This window comes from Penicillium verhagenii (genome assembly GCF_028828195.1).
Source record: "Penicillium verhagenii strain IBT 33310 chromosome Unknown utg000005l_segment0_segment0, whole genome shotgun sequence".
Taxonomy (NCBI): domain Eukaryota; kingdom Fungi; phylum Ascomycota; class Eurotiomycetes; order Eurotiales; family Aspergillaceae; genus Penicillium; species Penicillium verhagenii.
In genome coordinates, this window is record NW_026643169.1 from 3,069,517 (window position 1) to 3,084,316 (window position 14,800).

At 49.0% G+C, this 14,800-nt stretch overlaps 3 protein-coding genes across 3 annotated transcripts; all 3 read left to right on the forward strand.

The window, feature by feature from the left end:
* Positions 1-568: 568 nt before the first annotated feature.
* Positions 569-4,342, forward strand: N7466_004672 (uncharacterized protein; the record flags this gene model as incomplete). Its single annotated transcript, XM_057164069.1, has 4 exons — positions 569-1,050; positions 1,112-1,191; positions 1,250-1,297; positions 1,392-4,342. The coding sequence occupies 4 exons, from the start codon at positions 569-571 to the stop codon at positions 4,340-4,342; spliced, it is 3,561 nt and encodes a 1,186-aa protein (XP_057022750.1).
* Positions 4,343-9,669: 5,327 nt separating this feature from the next.
* Positions 9,670-11,716, forward strand: vosA (the record flags this gene model as incomplete). The annotated part of the gene is made up of 9 exons (XM_057164070.1): positions 9,670-9,760; positions 9,974-10,111; positions 10,213-10,358; positions 10,416-10,500; positions 10,563-10,609; positions 10,669-10,777; positions 10,829-11,159; positions 11,247-11,372; positions 11,459-11,716. Exons 1-9 carry the CDS (start codon positions 9,711-9,713, stop codon positions 11,714-11,716), a joined length of 1,290 nt encoding a protein of 429 aa, XP_057022751.1. The 5' UTR covers positions 9,670-9,710.
* Positions 11,717-12,301: 585 nt separating this feature from the next.
* Positions 12,302-14,512, forward strand: N7466_004674 (uncharacterized protein; the record flags this gene model as incomplete). The annotated part of the gene is made up of 2 exons (XM_057164071.1): positions 12,302-12,397; positions 12,473-14,512. 2 exons carry the CDS (start codon positions 12,302-12,304, stop codon positions 14,510-14,512), a joined length of 2,136 nt encoding a protein of 711 aa, XP_057022752.1.
* Between the last annotated feature and the right edge of the window lie 288 nt (positions 14,513-14,800).

The following is a 14,800-nucleotide window of genomic DNA, read 5'->3' on the forward strand; positions in this document are numbered from 1 at the left end:
GGTGCAGTGAATGAGGGGAGTGTGGAGGGTGTGACATTAAAGTCGTGAATGGGAGGAGGTCTGCGCGGCCCGATAGGGTTTAGCGCCACCTGACTCAGCCCGCCTGCGACGACAACTCCAAAGGGCCAAGGGGCAGCGCATCGCATTTGTTTGTCAGAGGGATCGTCTCCTAGCGCTGAGATTGCTTATCGACGCGTCTTGAATCTCTCTGCTACAAACGTACCAACTACCTTTGGACCGGGAGTGAGTCGCCTCCATTCCGCGACACGTGTTTGGCAAGTGGCACCTTACTAACACCTTTGACCTCTGCCAGCTACCTTTGCGATCCCAACAAAGAAACCTCGGCAGAAGAAGCGCAAATTCTATACCGAGAGCTATTGAAACCGACCCCTGGCCTTTTAACGCACTCGTCTGGGCTCCCGATGCACCCCCGGTTCGCCACCAACGTGAGCGGGGTGGGTCTGTAGCTTGAATCGACTGGTCCTTGAACAGAGACAGTCGAAACACATCCGCGCGCATTATCTGTGGTGACATTCGCAACGACCTGGCAGCTGCGGTAACACTCATCATGGCGGCGACGGTGCCGCCCGTGAACGAGGATCCCGGTCAACCTGACACACCGGCTGACCAGGTTGACAGCGACCTGGATGCGGAGGGGGAAGAGGAAACCGACCTGTACCAAATGGATCAGCAGCTCCAAGATGCCGTACACAGAGCTTTTACCGGAGATGTGGAGGTCGATAACGGAGACAGCGAGGTAGAGGCCATGGCTGCTCACCTCAAGGATCAACAAAATGGTGAAGACGATGAGACGGAACCCGTCGGGGCAGTGAAACTCCCAGAAGACAACTCATCGGGGGATGAGGATGAAGATGAGGACGATGTGGAGTTTGGGGTTGCTGATGGTGACTGTGACCCGGGGTTTGAAGATGAGAATGAGCGAGAGGCATCTGGATCTAGCGACTCTGAATCAGAGGCAGAGGATTGGGAGGCCGAAAGTAATGGACATGAAGATGGAGATGTTGAAATTCGCAGCCGTGCGAACTGCACGTGAGTATTAGCCTCATCGAAATCGCGGGGAACAATAATACTAATCTTGATTTTCGATCAGTTTCTGTGGCCAGGACGAAGAACATGACCCCGGTGAAGATTTTGAAGAATGGCTGTCTTGTGCTGTCTGTGGTGATCACTGTAAGTTTATACTTCAAAAAAGCTTAGGCCTCTTCTAGATCCGTGCTGACGTGGACAGCCCATCGGCAATGCGCTCGAGAACAAGAAGCTTTCAGTGACAGTGAGGGTGAGTTGGGGTTGAATACCTTTTGTTGTTGTTGTTTTCTTCATTTTTTTAAGAAGAAAAGACTGAATAAGCGAGAGACTAATTTTGGTGATAGATTTTTGGAGATGCCCTGTCTGTGTTCAAAACAAACTAGAACCTGATTTAGTTGAAAGTCCCTCTCAACTAAAATCGGGCCACTCTCATTTACCCAAGGAACTTCTCCCCGCGCACGTGGGCAAGGAAGGTTCTGATTTTCACTCAATATTTGATACTGGAATCAACGACGACATGTTGAACAGTTCTCGTGCACTAAGAAAAAGAAAAGCATCATCGGTGGAAGCAGAGGAACACACACCTGTCCTTCGAAAGCGACGACGACAAACAGATCACTCAGATTCCAACGATGCTCCTGCCGACAGCGAAATGCCTGGAGAGTCATCCCAGACGCGTCCTTTGCGAGCGCGTCGTACGCGTGGAGTTGAACGAGACCTGGCGCGTGTTGTGAACAGGCAATTCGGCAAACTCATCATCGCCTTTCGACTAGATGAAAGCAAGATTAACCGAATTATCAACACACAAAGCCAACCGCAGCCAAGGAAAAAGAAAAAAGCACCAAAACCCGCACCCGTACATCACGAACCTCAAGCTCATTTTGCACCGATCCCTCCCGCCCCCTACAATCATTTCACACCTTTCCATGACCGTGACAGCGACGACTCCAAGTCCAAGCCTTACGGTGGCATATTATCTGAAGTTGACGCAGATACTTCTAAGACACTCCCATTACAAGCGGACCGTGAAAAATTCGAATCAGCTCGCCAGAAGGCCGAGGCTGAATGGCAGCGAAGAGTACAAGAAGCAGAGCTCAATGGCGAAGTCACTACAACCTCACAAAAGGTTTCTGGCCCACCCTCGAAGATCAAATACATCAACTTCGGTGGTTATGAAATTGAGACCTGGTATGCCGCGCCGTACCCAGAAGAATACAGTCGCAACCGCGTGCTCTACATCTGCGAATTCTGCCTCAAATACATGAACTCGGACTATGTCGCTTGGCGGCACAAACTCAAATGTCCCGCCAAACATGCCCCTGGTGATGAAATCTACCGTGATGGTTCAATCTCTATCTTCGAGGTCGATGGCCGGAAGAACCCCGTTTACTGCCAGAATCTGTGCCTTCTTGCCAAACTTTTCCTCGGATCTAAAACCCTTTACTACGATGTTGAGCCATTCTTATTCTATGTGATGAGCGAGTATGATGATCTCGGATGTCATTTTGTGGGTTACTTCAGCAAGGAAAAGAGGCCAAGCTCGGCGAATAACGTGTCATGCATTCTCACTCTCCCAATCCATCAACGCAAAGGCTATGGAAATCTCCTCATCGATTTTTCATACCTTTTGACACGCATCGAGGGCAAGAATGGATCCCCCGAAAAGCCCTTGTCCGACATGGGCCTTGTGTCGTACCGGAATTACTGGCGCTTGGTATTATCATATCAACTACGTGACCTGAAAACACCCGTCAGCATCGCAGATCTTTCCGACCGGACTGGAATGACGGCAGACGACCTTGTGTCCGCCCTTGAGGGGCTACGAGCCCTAGTTCGGGACCCCATAACAAAAACCTACGCCTTCCGTCTCGATCATAAGTACTTTGAAGAAGTCATTCAGAAGTGGGAAAGCAAAGGCTACGTCACACTCAATCCTGATGCTCTGCTGTGGACTCCCTACATCATGGGTCGCAACAACCAATCCCAGTTTGACCGCGCTCCTATGCATGCCGTTGCGCCTCGTGAAGATCTCGAAGATGAGGATGAAGATATGGAGGGAAGAGAAATTGAGGATGGGGACGACGTACCGACAATGAATGGCCATGCTGATGGCCTCGGAGAACCGGCTGGGCCGCCTTCCACCGCTCTTCAGCAACCCAATGGAGTTCATCCACCCGACGATCCAACTCCCCCATCCCCTCCCCTTGCCGCCGGTATTCCTCCTTCTCGATTCGAGCTTTGGCCTCCGGTCCATGTTCCCACTGGCAGACGCAAAATTGGCCGCCCATCGACCAAGAGGTTGAGTACCGCTCGAGCATCAATGACACCAACAACCGTGCGCACAAGTGGTCGCAACACCCCGCGGAGGCCTTCCAGGCTTCCAGCAATCACTCCATCTACCACCCGTCGCGGCCGAAGTAAGGTGACTGGTTCTCCGGCTGCGGAGGATACTACTTCTCAGCCGAATGGCATTGATACCGAGGTCGATGCGGAAGATAATGCGGAGGTTGATGCGGAAGTAGATGCGGAAGTGGATGCAGAGGCCGACGCAGAGGTTGATGCCAAAGCTGATGTAGAGGCCAACGTGGATGGCGATGCTGACTCCGATGCTGATGCTGATGCTGAAGCCGATGCCGACGCTGATAGCGATGCCGATGCCGATGCCGAAGTTGATGCTGACGGCGATGTTGACGTCGATGCCGACGCCGATGCTGATGCAGAGCCAGACGAAACCGGAGATGCGGTTGAAGACGTTGTGGAAAAGGCGATAGAAGATGGAGTGGCTGTTGATTCGACTGCCAAAAACCTCGCCGAAGACCTCGTCGACGAAGCGGCCGAGGTGAACGACAAGGCCGGCCAAGTTAATGGTGACAAAAAGCACGAAGTGATCACGAAAACGAATGGCATCGATTATAGCGAGTCTCCAGCTGAAGTTGAAAGCAGCCTTGACTCTGAATCTAAGCCCGAGGCTGAGCCCGCTCCCGAACCCGAAACTCTCAGGACACCACAAAAGAAAATCAAGTCCAAATCACGATCGCCTGGAACGGCAACTTCCAACCGCACTCGGCGAAAGTTATCTGTCAATCCCCCCAAAACTCCTTCGTCAGTCAACCGCAAGGCCTTGGTCGAAAAAATCCAAGTCGTGGTTCCCGAGCCTAGTTCGCTGCGAAACAGAGCCAAGAAAAGTACATCCGTCTCGAATGGTATCAGCCCTGACGTCGATGCCGAAGGGGAGGACGACCTTGATGCTGACGGCGAGTATGAAATGGACGGCGACGTGGTAATGGAGACATGAACAGCGCTCGGGCAATGAAACATGCATTGCAGGAGAGCCATTCACGCATACAAGACTAGGCGTTTTCTTGCTTCTTTCCTTCTCCTCCCTCCTTCCCTTTCCACTTTCTTCCTTCTCCTCTTTTTCGTTGATGTCCTATTTCTAATCCTACCCTTTCTCTTTTATTATCATTTCCTACCGGATCTTTTTTTTTTCGTTTTTCTCTATCTGCCCAACAGAGACTTTTGTCGGGATTTCTGGGGGCTCTCGATGTGTCATGCAGCACAGGGGTTCGCTCACTTTGTACTTTTTTATCCAGCAAGGAGCGTGGGTTGCGGAGCCAGGAGTTGGGTATTTGATTGTCATTTTTAATTCATCTTCCCGATGTCTTTTGATTCCTCCAAGTAGTTGAGCGTATTCTTTTCCACATGCAGTGTAGATATACCAATCCACGTCATAAGTAGCGAATTGATGTCAATCCTAGCTCTCACGGCACTTGAGCACTTAGTACACGTACGAATACGAATCCGATGCAAATATTTGTCAACTAGACCGTTATGTAACATTGAATCAATTGTATACGTATACCTACGAGATAACATCTATGTATGCATCTATTTCCGCGCAAAGTCCGAGCCCCCAATGAGAGGTCTGGAACAGGCCAAGCGCATAAGCCCCGGGACCTTAGGGGTAGGCAAGAAACCAAGATATGATATCGCTCGAGCCACCCCCACAAAAGCCAAAAATACTCCATGTTGCCTCCAGATGTCCAAGGCTTTCAATGTTTCAATGTTTATTGCGCACAGCCCTCGGAACTATGTAAATAGCCTTTATGCATTGCAGAGTATCCTTCCCAACGGAGCGCAGTGCATAACCATCATTCAATGTATGCGCACCAACCTTCAACGCGGGGCAAGCGTGGGATAAAAAAAAGGGGTGTCAGTGTCAAAGTGAAGAAAAAAAAGGCCACTTCCATGATACAATGTGATATGTTCTATCAAGGGAGAGATTATGGAGTAAGTCGGTAGCTGCGGGGGCATTTAGCCTCTCCAGCGTACATGGGATAGTGCCGAGGTCGAACTTTGGAATCTGACGTGCGAGTCAAAGGGGGAGGAAGTTGCGCACAAACATAGTAGGGACGGGACGCCTAGGGCATAAACCGGGATACAGCGGGAAAGGGACGGAGTTCCCGGGCCTCGATTTCTCGATTTCTCGATTTCTCAATTTTCTCAATTTTCCACAGCGCACATGTGCGCTTTCCAAAAAGAACCAAAATATGTGATATGAGGATACGGATGGGAATAATTGAATTTGATTAGAATGAACTGCTTAAATCAGAGATCGACGCGATCGGCAGTGACCAGGGGGTTGCTAGTGCTAGCCTGCTAGGGGTGTTCCATGGATCCCAAACACCGCGGAACAGGGCATTTAAGCATAATCGCGTAGCGTTCCAGAATCCTGTGGTTCTTGGGTCGGGGGCTGCCGCTGTCATACTAACTACATTCCAAGGTTATACTTGGCCCTAGCGGTATATTAAACATGTAATGGACACTCGATCAGGAGAGAAAAAAAACAGGTTCATTATATGCATAAAAGGGAGTAATTGATCAGTCAAGTTTATCCGGCCCCATTAAATTTCCGGGCCACTTCATCGTGCAGGTTTGAGTTGTTCATTCCCCACGTAGTCTAGTTGCCGTCTAGTTGATTTAGTGACTTTTTCCCTCGATTTAGTTATTGGAGAGGGGACTTGAACCGCCTTTTTTTTTTCTTTCTTTCTCTTCTGTGCGAAAGAGTTTTCCTTTTCCTTTTCGTTTAATCTTCTCAATCACCTCGGTCATTGAGCTTTCAAAGCGCTTCACTGGTCTCTTTGTCGTGTTCCCTGTTTACCCCTCTTGATCGGGATATGGCATTGACGGGATGCAGCCGAGTCACGTCCTAAACAGGGACATGTGTCCAATATCCAGGAACAAGACTCGGATAGGTGCAGATGTGGAATCTCATCCCAGCTGAGGATAAGGCTAGCCATCAGCCTTCTGCACATGCTCATCTCACTGATTTTTGCGTCTTCTTTCCTTCTTTCTCCTCCCCCTTTCACACTAGTTTTGGAGCAGCTAGTTTGTGTGTGTGTGTGTTTTTTTCAATGGGTATTTTTCTTTCCTTTTTTTTGCTCTCTCCCTGGATTGACTTACTCCACCGCTGTCAGCCCGTGGACCTCAAGCCCCGCTTAGCTGAACATGACAATGGAAGTGCTTTTTTTTTGTGAGGAAAAAAAATATGGACTCGGAAGACCGGTTCTCTCCTTGCATGAGATCGCTGCTGGCCTATCGGCATATCTGCGGGAAGAGATTGAAGACTTTGAGAAAAGTGGTCCGCTTGTCATATCCATCTGCACATGCACCCCAAGTCTGTGCGCTAACCATGCCCCTCGACCCCAACGGCCACACCCGGGTCAAAATAATGATGTTTTTTTGTACCCCTCACGCGGGCGCACTGAACCCAAAAGGCAAGAGAAAAAAAAAGGGAAGCTGCATGTCTCGCCAACAAGCTGCAGCCAGCAATGTTACCGTTGACGCAGGCTAAGCCTATGGGGAAGTTTATGATCTCCCTCTTCTTACCCTCAGCCGCAGCGGGCAAGCAATGGCAGGCGTGGCGCAAAAACAGTATCTTGTAGTCCGAAGAAAGCCGAAGTGGAAGAACACTGATCTGCAACCCATTAGGGACCCACCTTCACTTGTGTATGACAATGATTCGTCTCGACATTGCTGCCAGATGCCCGATCGCGCAAGTTCCCGGACCAGACTGTGTCTCTTTTGTGCAGTTGTCGGGTTCTAGACTTGATCAAGGGATCTCCGGCTTCCCCCTCCCCTCCCCCAAAAACCGAGGCATCAGCGCCCTATCAGCGCCCCCACTGGTTGGTACAAAAGTCCCCATATAGTAGGGTGCAGGTCGCAAATCATGCATGGCCGGGTAATGTGACGCATCGCCTTCCTGTTCAAAGCTGAGGTTCGTGTCCGCCCCTTTCACCATAGTTTTTTTTTCTTTTTTATTCTTTTCTTTTTGGGTTTCTCTCTTCTTTCTTTTTTGAAATTTCTCGACGCGCTTTCCTTGGTCGCGTTCTGTTCATCAATATATTCGCTGCTTGGTTTATTTTCTTTCTCTTTTTTCCACCATGAACCGGTATGTGAGCGGACTTTTGATGTCGATTTAACAAGTCGTGCCCACCCGTGCGTGCTTTGCGATTGAGAACAGCACCTGGTTCTGCACGAGCTCGACAAAATCATTGTTCGTGTATTCAGATCGCTTTATCCATCTCGAATGAGCGCAGACGAGCTTGAAAGCATCGAAAAATATCACGCGGGTTGGAAAATTGCGCCGCCTTTCGCACTCGGGCTATCGTGGGGACGAGCTCGGAAAAGAGTCCGGTGCCTGGGCAACAATTCAACGAAGATTGGAATAATCGACCAAGAACACGAATATCTGCAAGCACATTAGCAGGAAGATCAGGTATGAGAGTCACTATTGTTATGTTTTTTTTTATTTGTCTTTTGATCACTCTGTGTTTTGTGGATCTGGACCCCTTCTGGGGAAAGGAAGGGGACCGGGAAGAACCAAGGAATCCGGATGACATAAGAAACATCAGGTGGGCAAAAGTGATTGTGACCTATGCTTATTTGACGTGCATTTTATTCCCTTTTTTTTTTATTTGACTCTTTTCTTTGAGCTATCGAAAACTATCTGATTTTGGTTAAACCTTCACTAACGCCTCCAAAGGTTAACTAGTCCAGATTTTGAGTGGAGACGACAAGTCCGATCATTGCGACGATCAAACCATCCTGTTTTGAGCAGTCCAGGGCCATGCGGGCTTGGATCTTGCATATCCGGGAACCCACCGTGACTGGAATGCTTAGACGCCGGACCAGGGACCGAGTCCACTTTGGCGTTTAGACTGAATCCCTGTGGTCCACGACGCAAGCCGGGTCCTGATCACCTGCATAGCCGGCGCCATCGAGCCGTTACGTTTTACAAGTGGATTCAAGCCGAAAAAAAAAGAGGAACCACTTAGAATACTCGAACAATTTCCCACCAGGAAGACCGAGGTCAGCCTACCCCGACTTTTTTGCCACTGGAGAGGACCCAAAAAGAATTGAAAGAAAAGAGGAAAGAGCAAAGAGGAAAGAGAACACAAGACATTGAGTTTTCTTCTTCCCTTTTACTTTTCTGTGTCTTTTATTCTCCTTCATTTTTCTTCTCTTCAACTGCCGAGTCCCGAAGTACTGAATGTGCGCATCATTGTTCCTGTCTCTGATCGTCACCAGGCATCATTCAGGCTCAACCGTGGTTACCTTCCCAAGCTCTCGCAGCTGAACCCGAACTTACCTTACGCCCACTTTTTTTTTATTTCCGGCTATTCTTTAACCGTCTTGAGCTGGACTTCTGTACGGAAGTAACGGTCAGTTGCAAGAAAAAAGAGGGGAAAGAACAAGAACCTGAATCCTGACTCCACAGTTCAGCTATACAGTGACCGGCCGAAAAAAGAAAAGACGAAAAAAGAAAAAGAAAAAGAGAAAAAAAAACCAAGAGAAAACATTGAAAGATTGAGCCCAAAAAGAAAAATTACCAGAATTTACATGAATTTGCATTGATCTGATTGGCTACAATACCAACTGAATTTTCTTTCGGTCCGTGCGGAACCTCTCAAAGTGCTTGTTCTGGACTGTGATTGGTCAGTGACAGGCAATTCAATACCCAATCGAAATTGATCAGATCCGGTCGGAGCAGAAGCAGAAAAAGCGAGAAAAAGCGGAAAAGAGGAAAAGAAGAAAAGAGACAACTTTAGAGAAAGTCTGTGCAGAACATCAGGGAAAAGCTCTCTTATTTTGCCATTTTCTTAACTCTTTTTTTTTCTTTTTTTTTGAACAGAGAAAGAGAAGAGAAGAAAAGAAAAGAAAAAGAAGAAGAAGAAGAGTTTAACCATATCCGTCTCTACAGGAAACTAATCAGCTTCCCCCCCAAAACTTCCCCCCCAAAACGTCCCAAAACGTCACCACAACCGTTTTCGTTGATACTAAACTCGATCCATGGGAAAGCGTCGCTCTTACCGTGAATCCCGCACCGTCCCAACTTCTCCATTCCCCCACTACAGCTTGTCTTCTCTCCAAATTTCAACATCGTGACTCGTGCTGGTTTTTGAAAAAAGACCCGGACCCATTCTTTTCTTTCTTCCCTTTCCACTTCTTCCTTACTGTCTTTACTGTGTGTGTTCCTCGGAAACACAGTGTTCATCCTAACCCAAAAACCACCAACGCGTGGTTCACTTGCAACTTGTGCCCAATTTTTATTCTGACCCTCTGTGCGCTATACCCGGGTCCTGGTTCCACCCGTCGTCTTGATGAGTGCATCGACCTTCTCCGACGCCTCTCTCTCGCGCGAAGCCCAGAGGTTCGTAGACCTTTAAACCTCTTTTTCTTCCCTTGTCTTGCTTGACCTTCTTTGGCCTTATCTTTCAATTTGATTCTTTCATTGCACTGCTGCCATCTGTCTGTTTTTTTGCGCCGCTGTTTTACCTTTATCCACTTCTTTTTCCCCCCTCCCGCTTAACCCCCGGGCTTTCTTTAAAGGCTTTTTTCCACTGACTATGTTGATCAACACCAGTTCTGACTTTGACCTCACCATTCGCCAGCAGCCCGACCGGGCGCGCGTGGCTGGGGGCAAGGAGAAAGAGCGCAAACCTATCGATCCACCTCCGATTGTCCAGCTCCGGGTGCGTGAGGAGGGATCTTATCTTGCACAGTGAGTACCCAACCCGCCTTTCGACCCCTCCAAACCCTTCTTGGGCAAGATGGAGAGGGAGATCGGGGACTCAAGACCACTAACCTCATATGAAAATCCAGACACTATCTGCAAAGTCCCTACTATTTTATGTGCTGCAGCTTGTATGATGCTCAAGAAGATCGTCCAGTCCCGGTCGCGCCCTCGACCGCCTTAGCTGGAACCCTAGTCTCGTCTCTTCACCGGTTGAAGGACGTGGACAACAGTGGTAAGCTTCTCAATTGTGGGGTAGGATGACGATCTGGAGCTAATCAAAACCTTGTAGATGGAGGGTTTTTCGTTTTCGGAGATCTGTCGGTGAAAATGGAGGGTGAATTTCGATTGAAATTCACTTTATTCGAGATGCGAAGGTGAGTCGCGTGCCCCGATCGCGGGAAGCCGGGGCCGAGCACTGACGAGACTGTAAATCCAGAGATCAAGTCACCTACCTTAAGACCATCATTTCAGACCGTTTTACAGGTGAGACTGCTTCCAGAGAACCAAAAGTCGCTAAGCATTGAGTGCTAATGTAAGAGCAGTGTCGCCCCCCAAGAGCTTCCCTGGCATGATGGAGTCCACCTTTCTCTCCCGCTCATTTGCCGATCAAGGAGTCAAGTTGCGCATTCGCAAGGAGCCCCGGACCATGATGTAGGTGATCATTTCCAGAGCGTGTGAAGATCCCAAATTACTAACGCGCAGCGAAACAAGGAAACGACCTCGCCCGGATGAGTTCCCCCAGGCACTTCCTCCTCGATCTCCGGATCGTCAAGCCGTCCAAATTCCTCCTGCAGCGACAGGATTTGGGGGTTATCCAGCTACCAATCGGGATTATGCCTATTATGGAGCACCGGTAAAACGCGCGCGTACCTCTATCGATTATGGGCGGCAGAGTCTCTATCCAGACAACGATGGTCGTATGGCTCGTCCTATGGAGACATACGCCCAACAGCCCACGATGTATGGGCAACCCAATGCGTACCAGACTCCGGCAATGCAGTACTCGACAGGCCAGGTGGTGCCAGATTACGGGGTTCGTTCTACCCCAGAGGGAAAATGGCCCGAGACATGGCCGCAGAACCTCTTTTAACTAACCATTTCTTTTCTCCTTCTTTTACAGATGCCTTACGGTCTCCCACCGTCAAATCCAATGTCCCAGATGCCCGACCCAACAGGCCAAGCTCGATCCAGTCAACAAGCCGCCGTGGGACAGCTGATGGCGATGAACCAACAACCTGGTACACCTGTACGGCACCCCTCTGCGAATCAGTGAGTTTGGATTTTGGGAGGACCCTGCTAAGGATTTTCTTTTTGTTTTTTCGCACGCGCCAGACCCCAGATTCGACAGGATCGATGATGGCCCAGGGATACCCTCGGGCTACATACTCGACTGGTTCTACTATTCTCCCTCCGTTGCAACGAAATCGCAGCTATCCGGCTGGCACCAATGGAACTGGCACCCCTCGAGGCTATTTCGACCCTCCATCCCCATCGGCTACCCCAATTCTGCCCTCGCAGATGGCCCCCGAAGGTGACCGATACGGCGCTGCCTTTGACCCTTCCGGATCTCCTAATGGAACTCCTCAGTGATATGGTTCCCAACTTTACCCTTCTCTTCGCTCGTTTGACAACCCCTTTTTTTGAGCCTGCTTGGACCTCGACGGTCCTCCTTGGCTCTAACTATTGTTTCAATTAAAATTTCCTGTCTGTCTGGATAGACTGGGGGTGTTAGATATCACGTTTATGGTTATGTCTCTGGGTGGCTTTGGGTTTTTTTTTTTTTTTTAGGCTTGTCTTTGTTTTGGTTTTGGTTCTCATTAGTTTACAACGGCGCAATCTGGTGGGTAGAAAAGGGTGGAGGGAGGTTTTCTGTCTTTTTTCTGTTCAAATGTGTTCATGCTTCTCCCTCGTCTTTTCTTCTTGTTGTTTTCAAAAGCAAAAAAAGAAAATGTCAGGTTCATTCTTCTCTATTCATGTACATACTGGACCTTGTTAGCAGTTCATTACTTTTTTTTTAATTCGCGGCTTATGCAACTTTGCTTGCCCTTTACGCTTCGCTCTTTCCTCTTTTCTCACTTTACCTTGTTTACCATCTCTCACCCTTCCCCTCTCCCACCTCTCCCCGAACTCTCTTCCCTACCTCCTCCACCCTCGTTACGCATCATTCCGGTCATCATGGAATTATCCGAAAGCCCCTTCAACGATCTGGACGTGTACGCTGACTGGTCCGGCGACCCCTCGGATCATGTGGAAGTCAAGATCCAAGTGGATGTGAGATCTCAGCCCTAACCGTACCCACCACGAGATGTATCATGAATTGTCTCGCTGACCATATCGAAACATTAGATTCACTGCAGGCCCTTGCTTGACAAGCCCATCTTGAACACCCGTGTACCAAAAGAATTCGTCAAATCAAGTTCCCTAAAAATCACAACATCCAGAGATACCTTCGCCGTCTTGCACAATCCCGACTTGTCTGAGCGACTCCAGTCAACACCGGGAAGCCCAACAATGAACACGAACTCTGCAGGAGGCCCGATTCATCTGACCTCCGGAGCCAGTTTCTCGAGCACCGTCATAATCGACAGCCCAGTCGACGATTTCCAGGGTGCTACTATCATGAACAGCCCTGCCTACGCGGATCTCCCGGATTTTCATCCACTTGGTAATATCCGGCGTTCTTTGAAGAGAAACGCGAGAACCGCATCACTCCCTGACTCTGTTTCTGACTCTGATCGGCCAATCGGAGGATTCAAGCACAAGAGCAGCTTCTCTGTTCAGTTGCCTGCCACCTCGTCGACTGAATCCATCCAGTTGAATCGGCCGAGCCAAATTCCGCGTCCTATCAGTGTTATTTCACATTCTCACCACGCTACTTCACCGGGAAGAATCTCATTTTCGCTCGCCCCTTCATCTGACTCCAAGTTCACGCCTGAATATCTGCCGCAAGAGAACATACCACTCGTGAAAAAATCGCCTGAGAATGGAAAATTCAATGGGAGTCCTCTGGCATCGTCTTCAAACAACTCGGCCAACTATTTGAACGACGCTACAGACGACTCTGGAAACAAAGACGGAGACAAGTCTGAGATCCTGGAGAACTTTTCAATGGAAGGCTCATGCGGAACACCGTGCGATTTGCATTACAACCAACACTCGTATGGACCGGTAGATGAATACCCTAATGGGCCGGTCGAACCACCTGATACTAGTCAAAGTCCACACTCGCCTCTCTCGCCGTACAGCTCCAGATCCGGTTCTTCGACTCCTCAGATTGTCCAGGAGAACGGTGTATTCCGTATCTTCTGTCCTCGCGATACAAAGCCTGCTGTCTACAAAGCCACCATTGAGTTCTTGTTGCCCCTGGAAAAAGGAACACCTAGGGGCTGGTTTAACTTGGTGATTCCCGGATTACCTCGATTGCAGAATAACAATACTGGCTATCTGTATTTCTGGTTTCCACCTGGTCAAGGAGTCGAGTTTCGCACCACGCATTTGAAACGTCACAACTTGGTTGAAAGCTGTTTGATGGGCCAGTTTCCAATATTCGAGAAGCTTGTTATTCCAGTGCGGCCTTGTGATGCAAGATTTTATGGGTTCATTAAGGACTTCGCAGTAACCCAGACCATCCGTGCTGATATTCTCGACGACAATGACGAAGATTCTGGATTTTTTGTCGTCAAATACCATGCAGCCTGTGCGATTGATCTTATTCAGCGTGACTTTTGGGCCGAGAAGTGCGGCTTGACCATTTACGTGTATGGTGGACCCGATGCTGACTTTTCGGCCCATCTATATGGAACACTGGACGAGCTCCGAGTTATGCACCTCGACTCATCGCCAGATGCTCGCATTGGCGTTTCCGAAATTCAGATCATCTGCTCCCCTTCTAACCTGTCCATGTTTGCCATTACTTGGAAAGCTCGATTGCCACGAAAGCTGCCTATGTGGTTGCCTCGCATTCGAAGCTCCTTGGATACCGAGGGGGTAATTGATGAACTGAAAGATCGGTACACAGTGGCAGAAGAAAACGATAATGTGGAAATTGTGAAGATTCCGCCCTTCCATGCGACTCGTTTGATCCGCACGCCGGAACCCAAAACCGATGTCAAGCTTTCTCGGGGTAGAACCGTATCGATTTTTATGATCTCTTGTCTTGCGGCTTTTGTGGTGCTTCGAATCATTCTTCGTCTGTACCATGACATCCTTTTTATGCCGGTTTCATTTGGGGGAACAGACTCGGTGGGAGGATGGCCGATTGCGGACTGTGATGGTTTGGCTATTGACCCAGCTCTTGATCCCCAGACTGATCCATGTACTATTCCTACCCCCATTCCTCTGCGAGATCAGATCGACTATTTTCTCGGGTGGCGAGGACCGTTTTGAGTATCTTAGGGTGGAAAAAAAATCACTGTACGAATAGTTTTAAGGTAGTGCCAGCTTACTGGAATTGACAGTATTACTTCCGATTATCTCCATGAAACATGAGCTTACGCCTGTGAGGATTGCAATACATTTGGCCCTTTACTATCCATATAATGGTGCAGGACTTGCAGACAAGAAGTCAAGACCATTCATTTCGAGGTCCGACTTTCTGTAGTGACGGTACCATCTATAGGGCATGCATATTTCTCATATAACAGCTACTACTGTACCCTTGAGTCAAAGACCAGT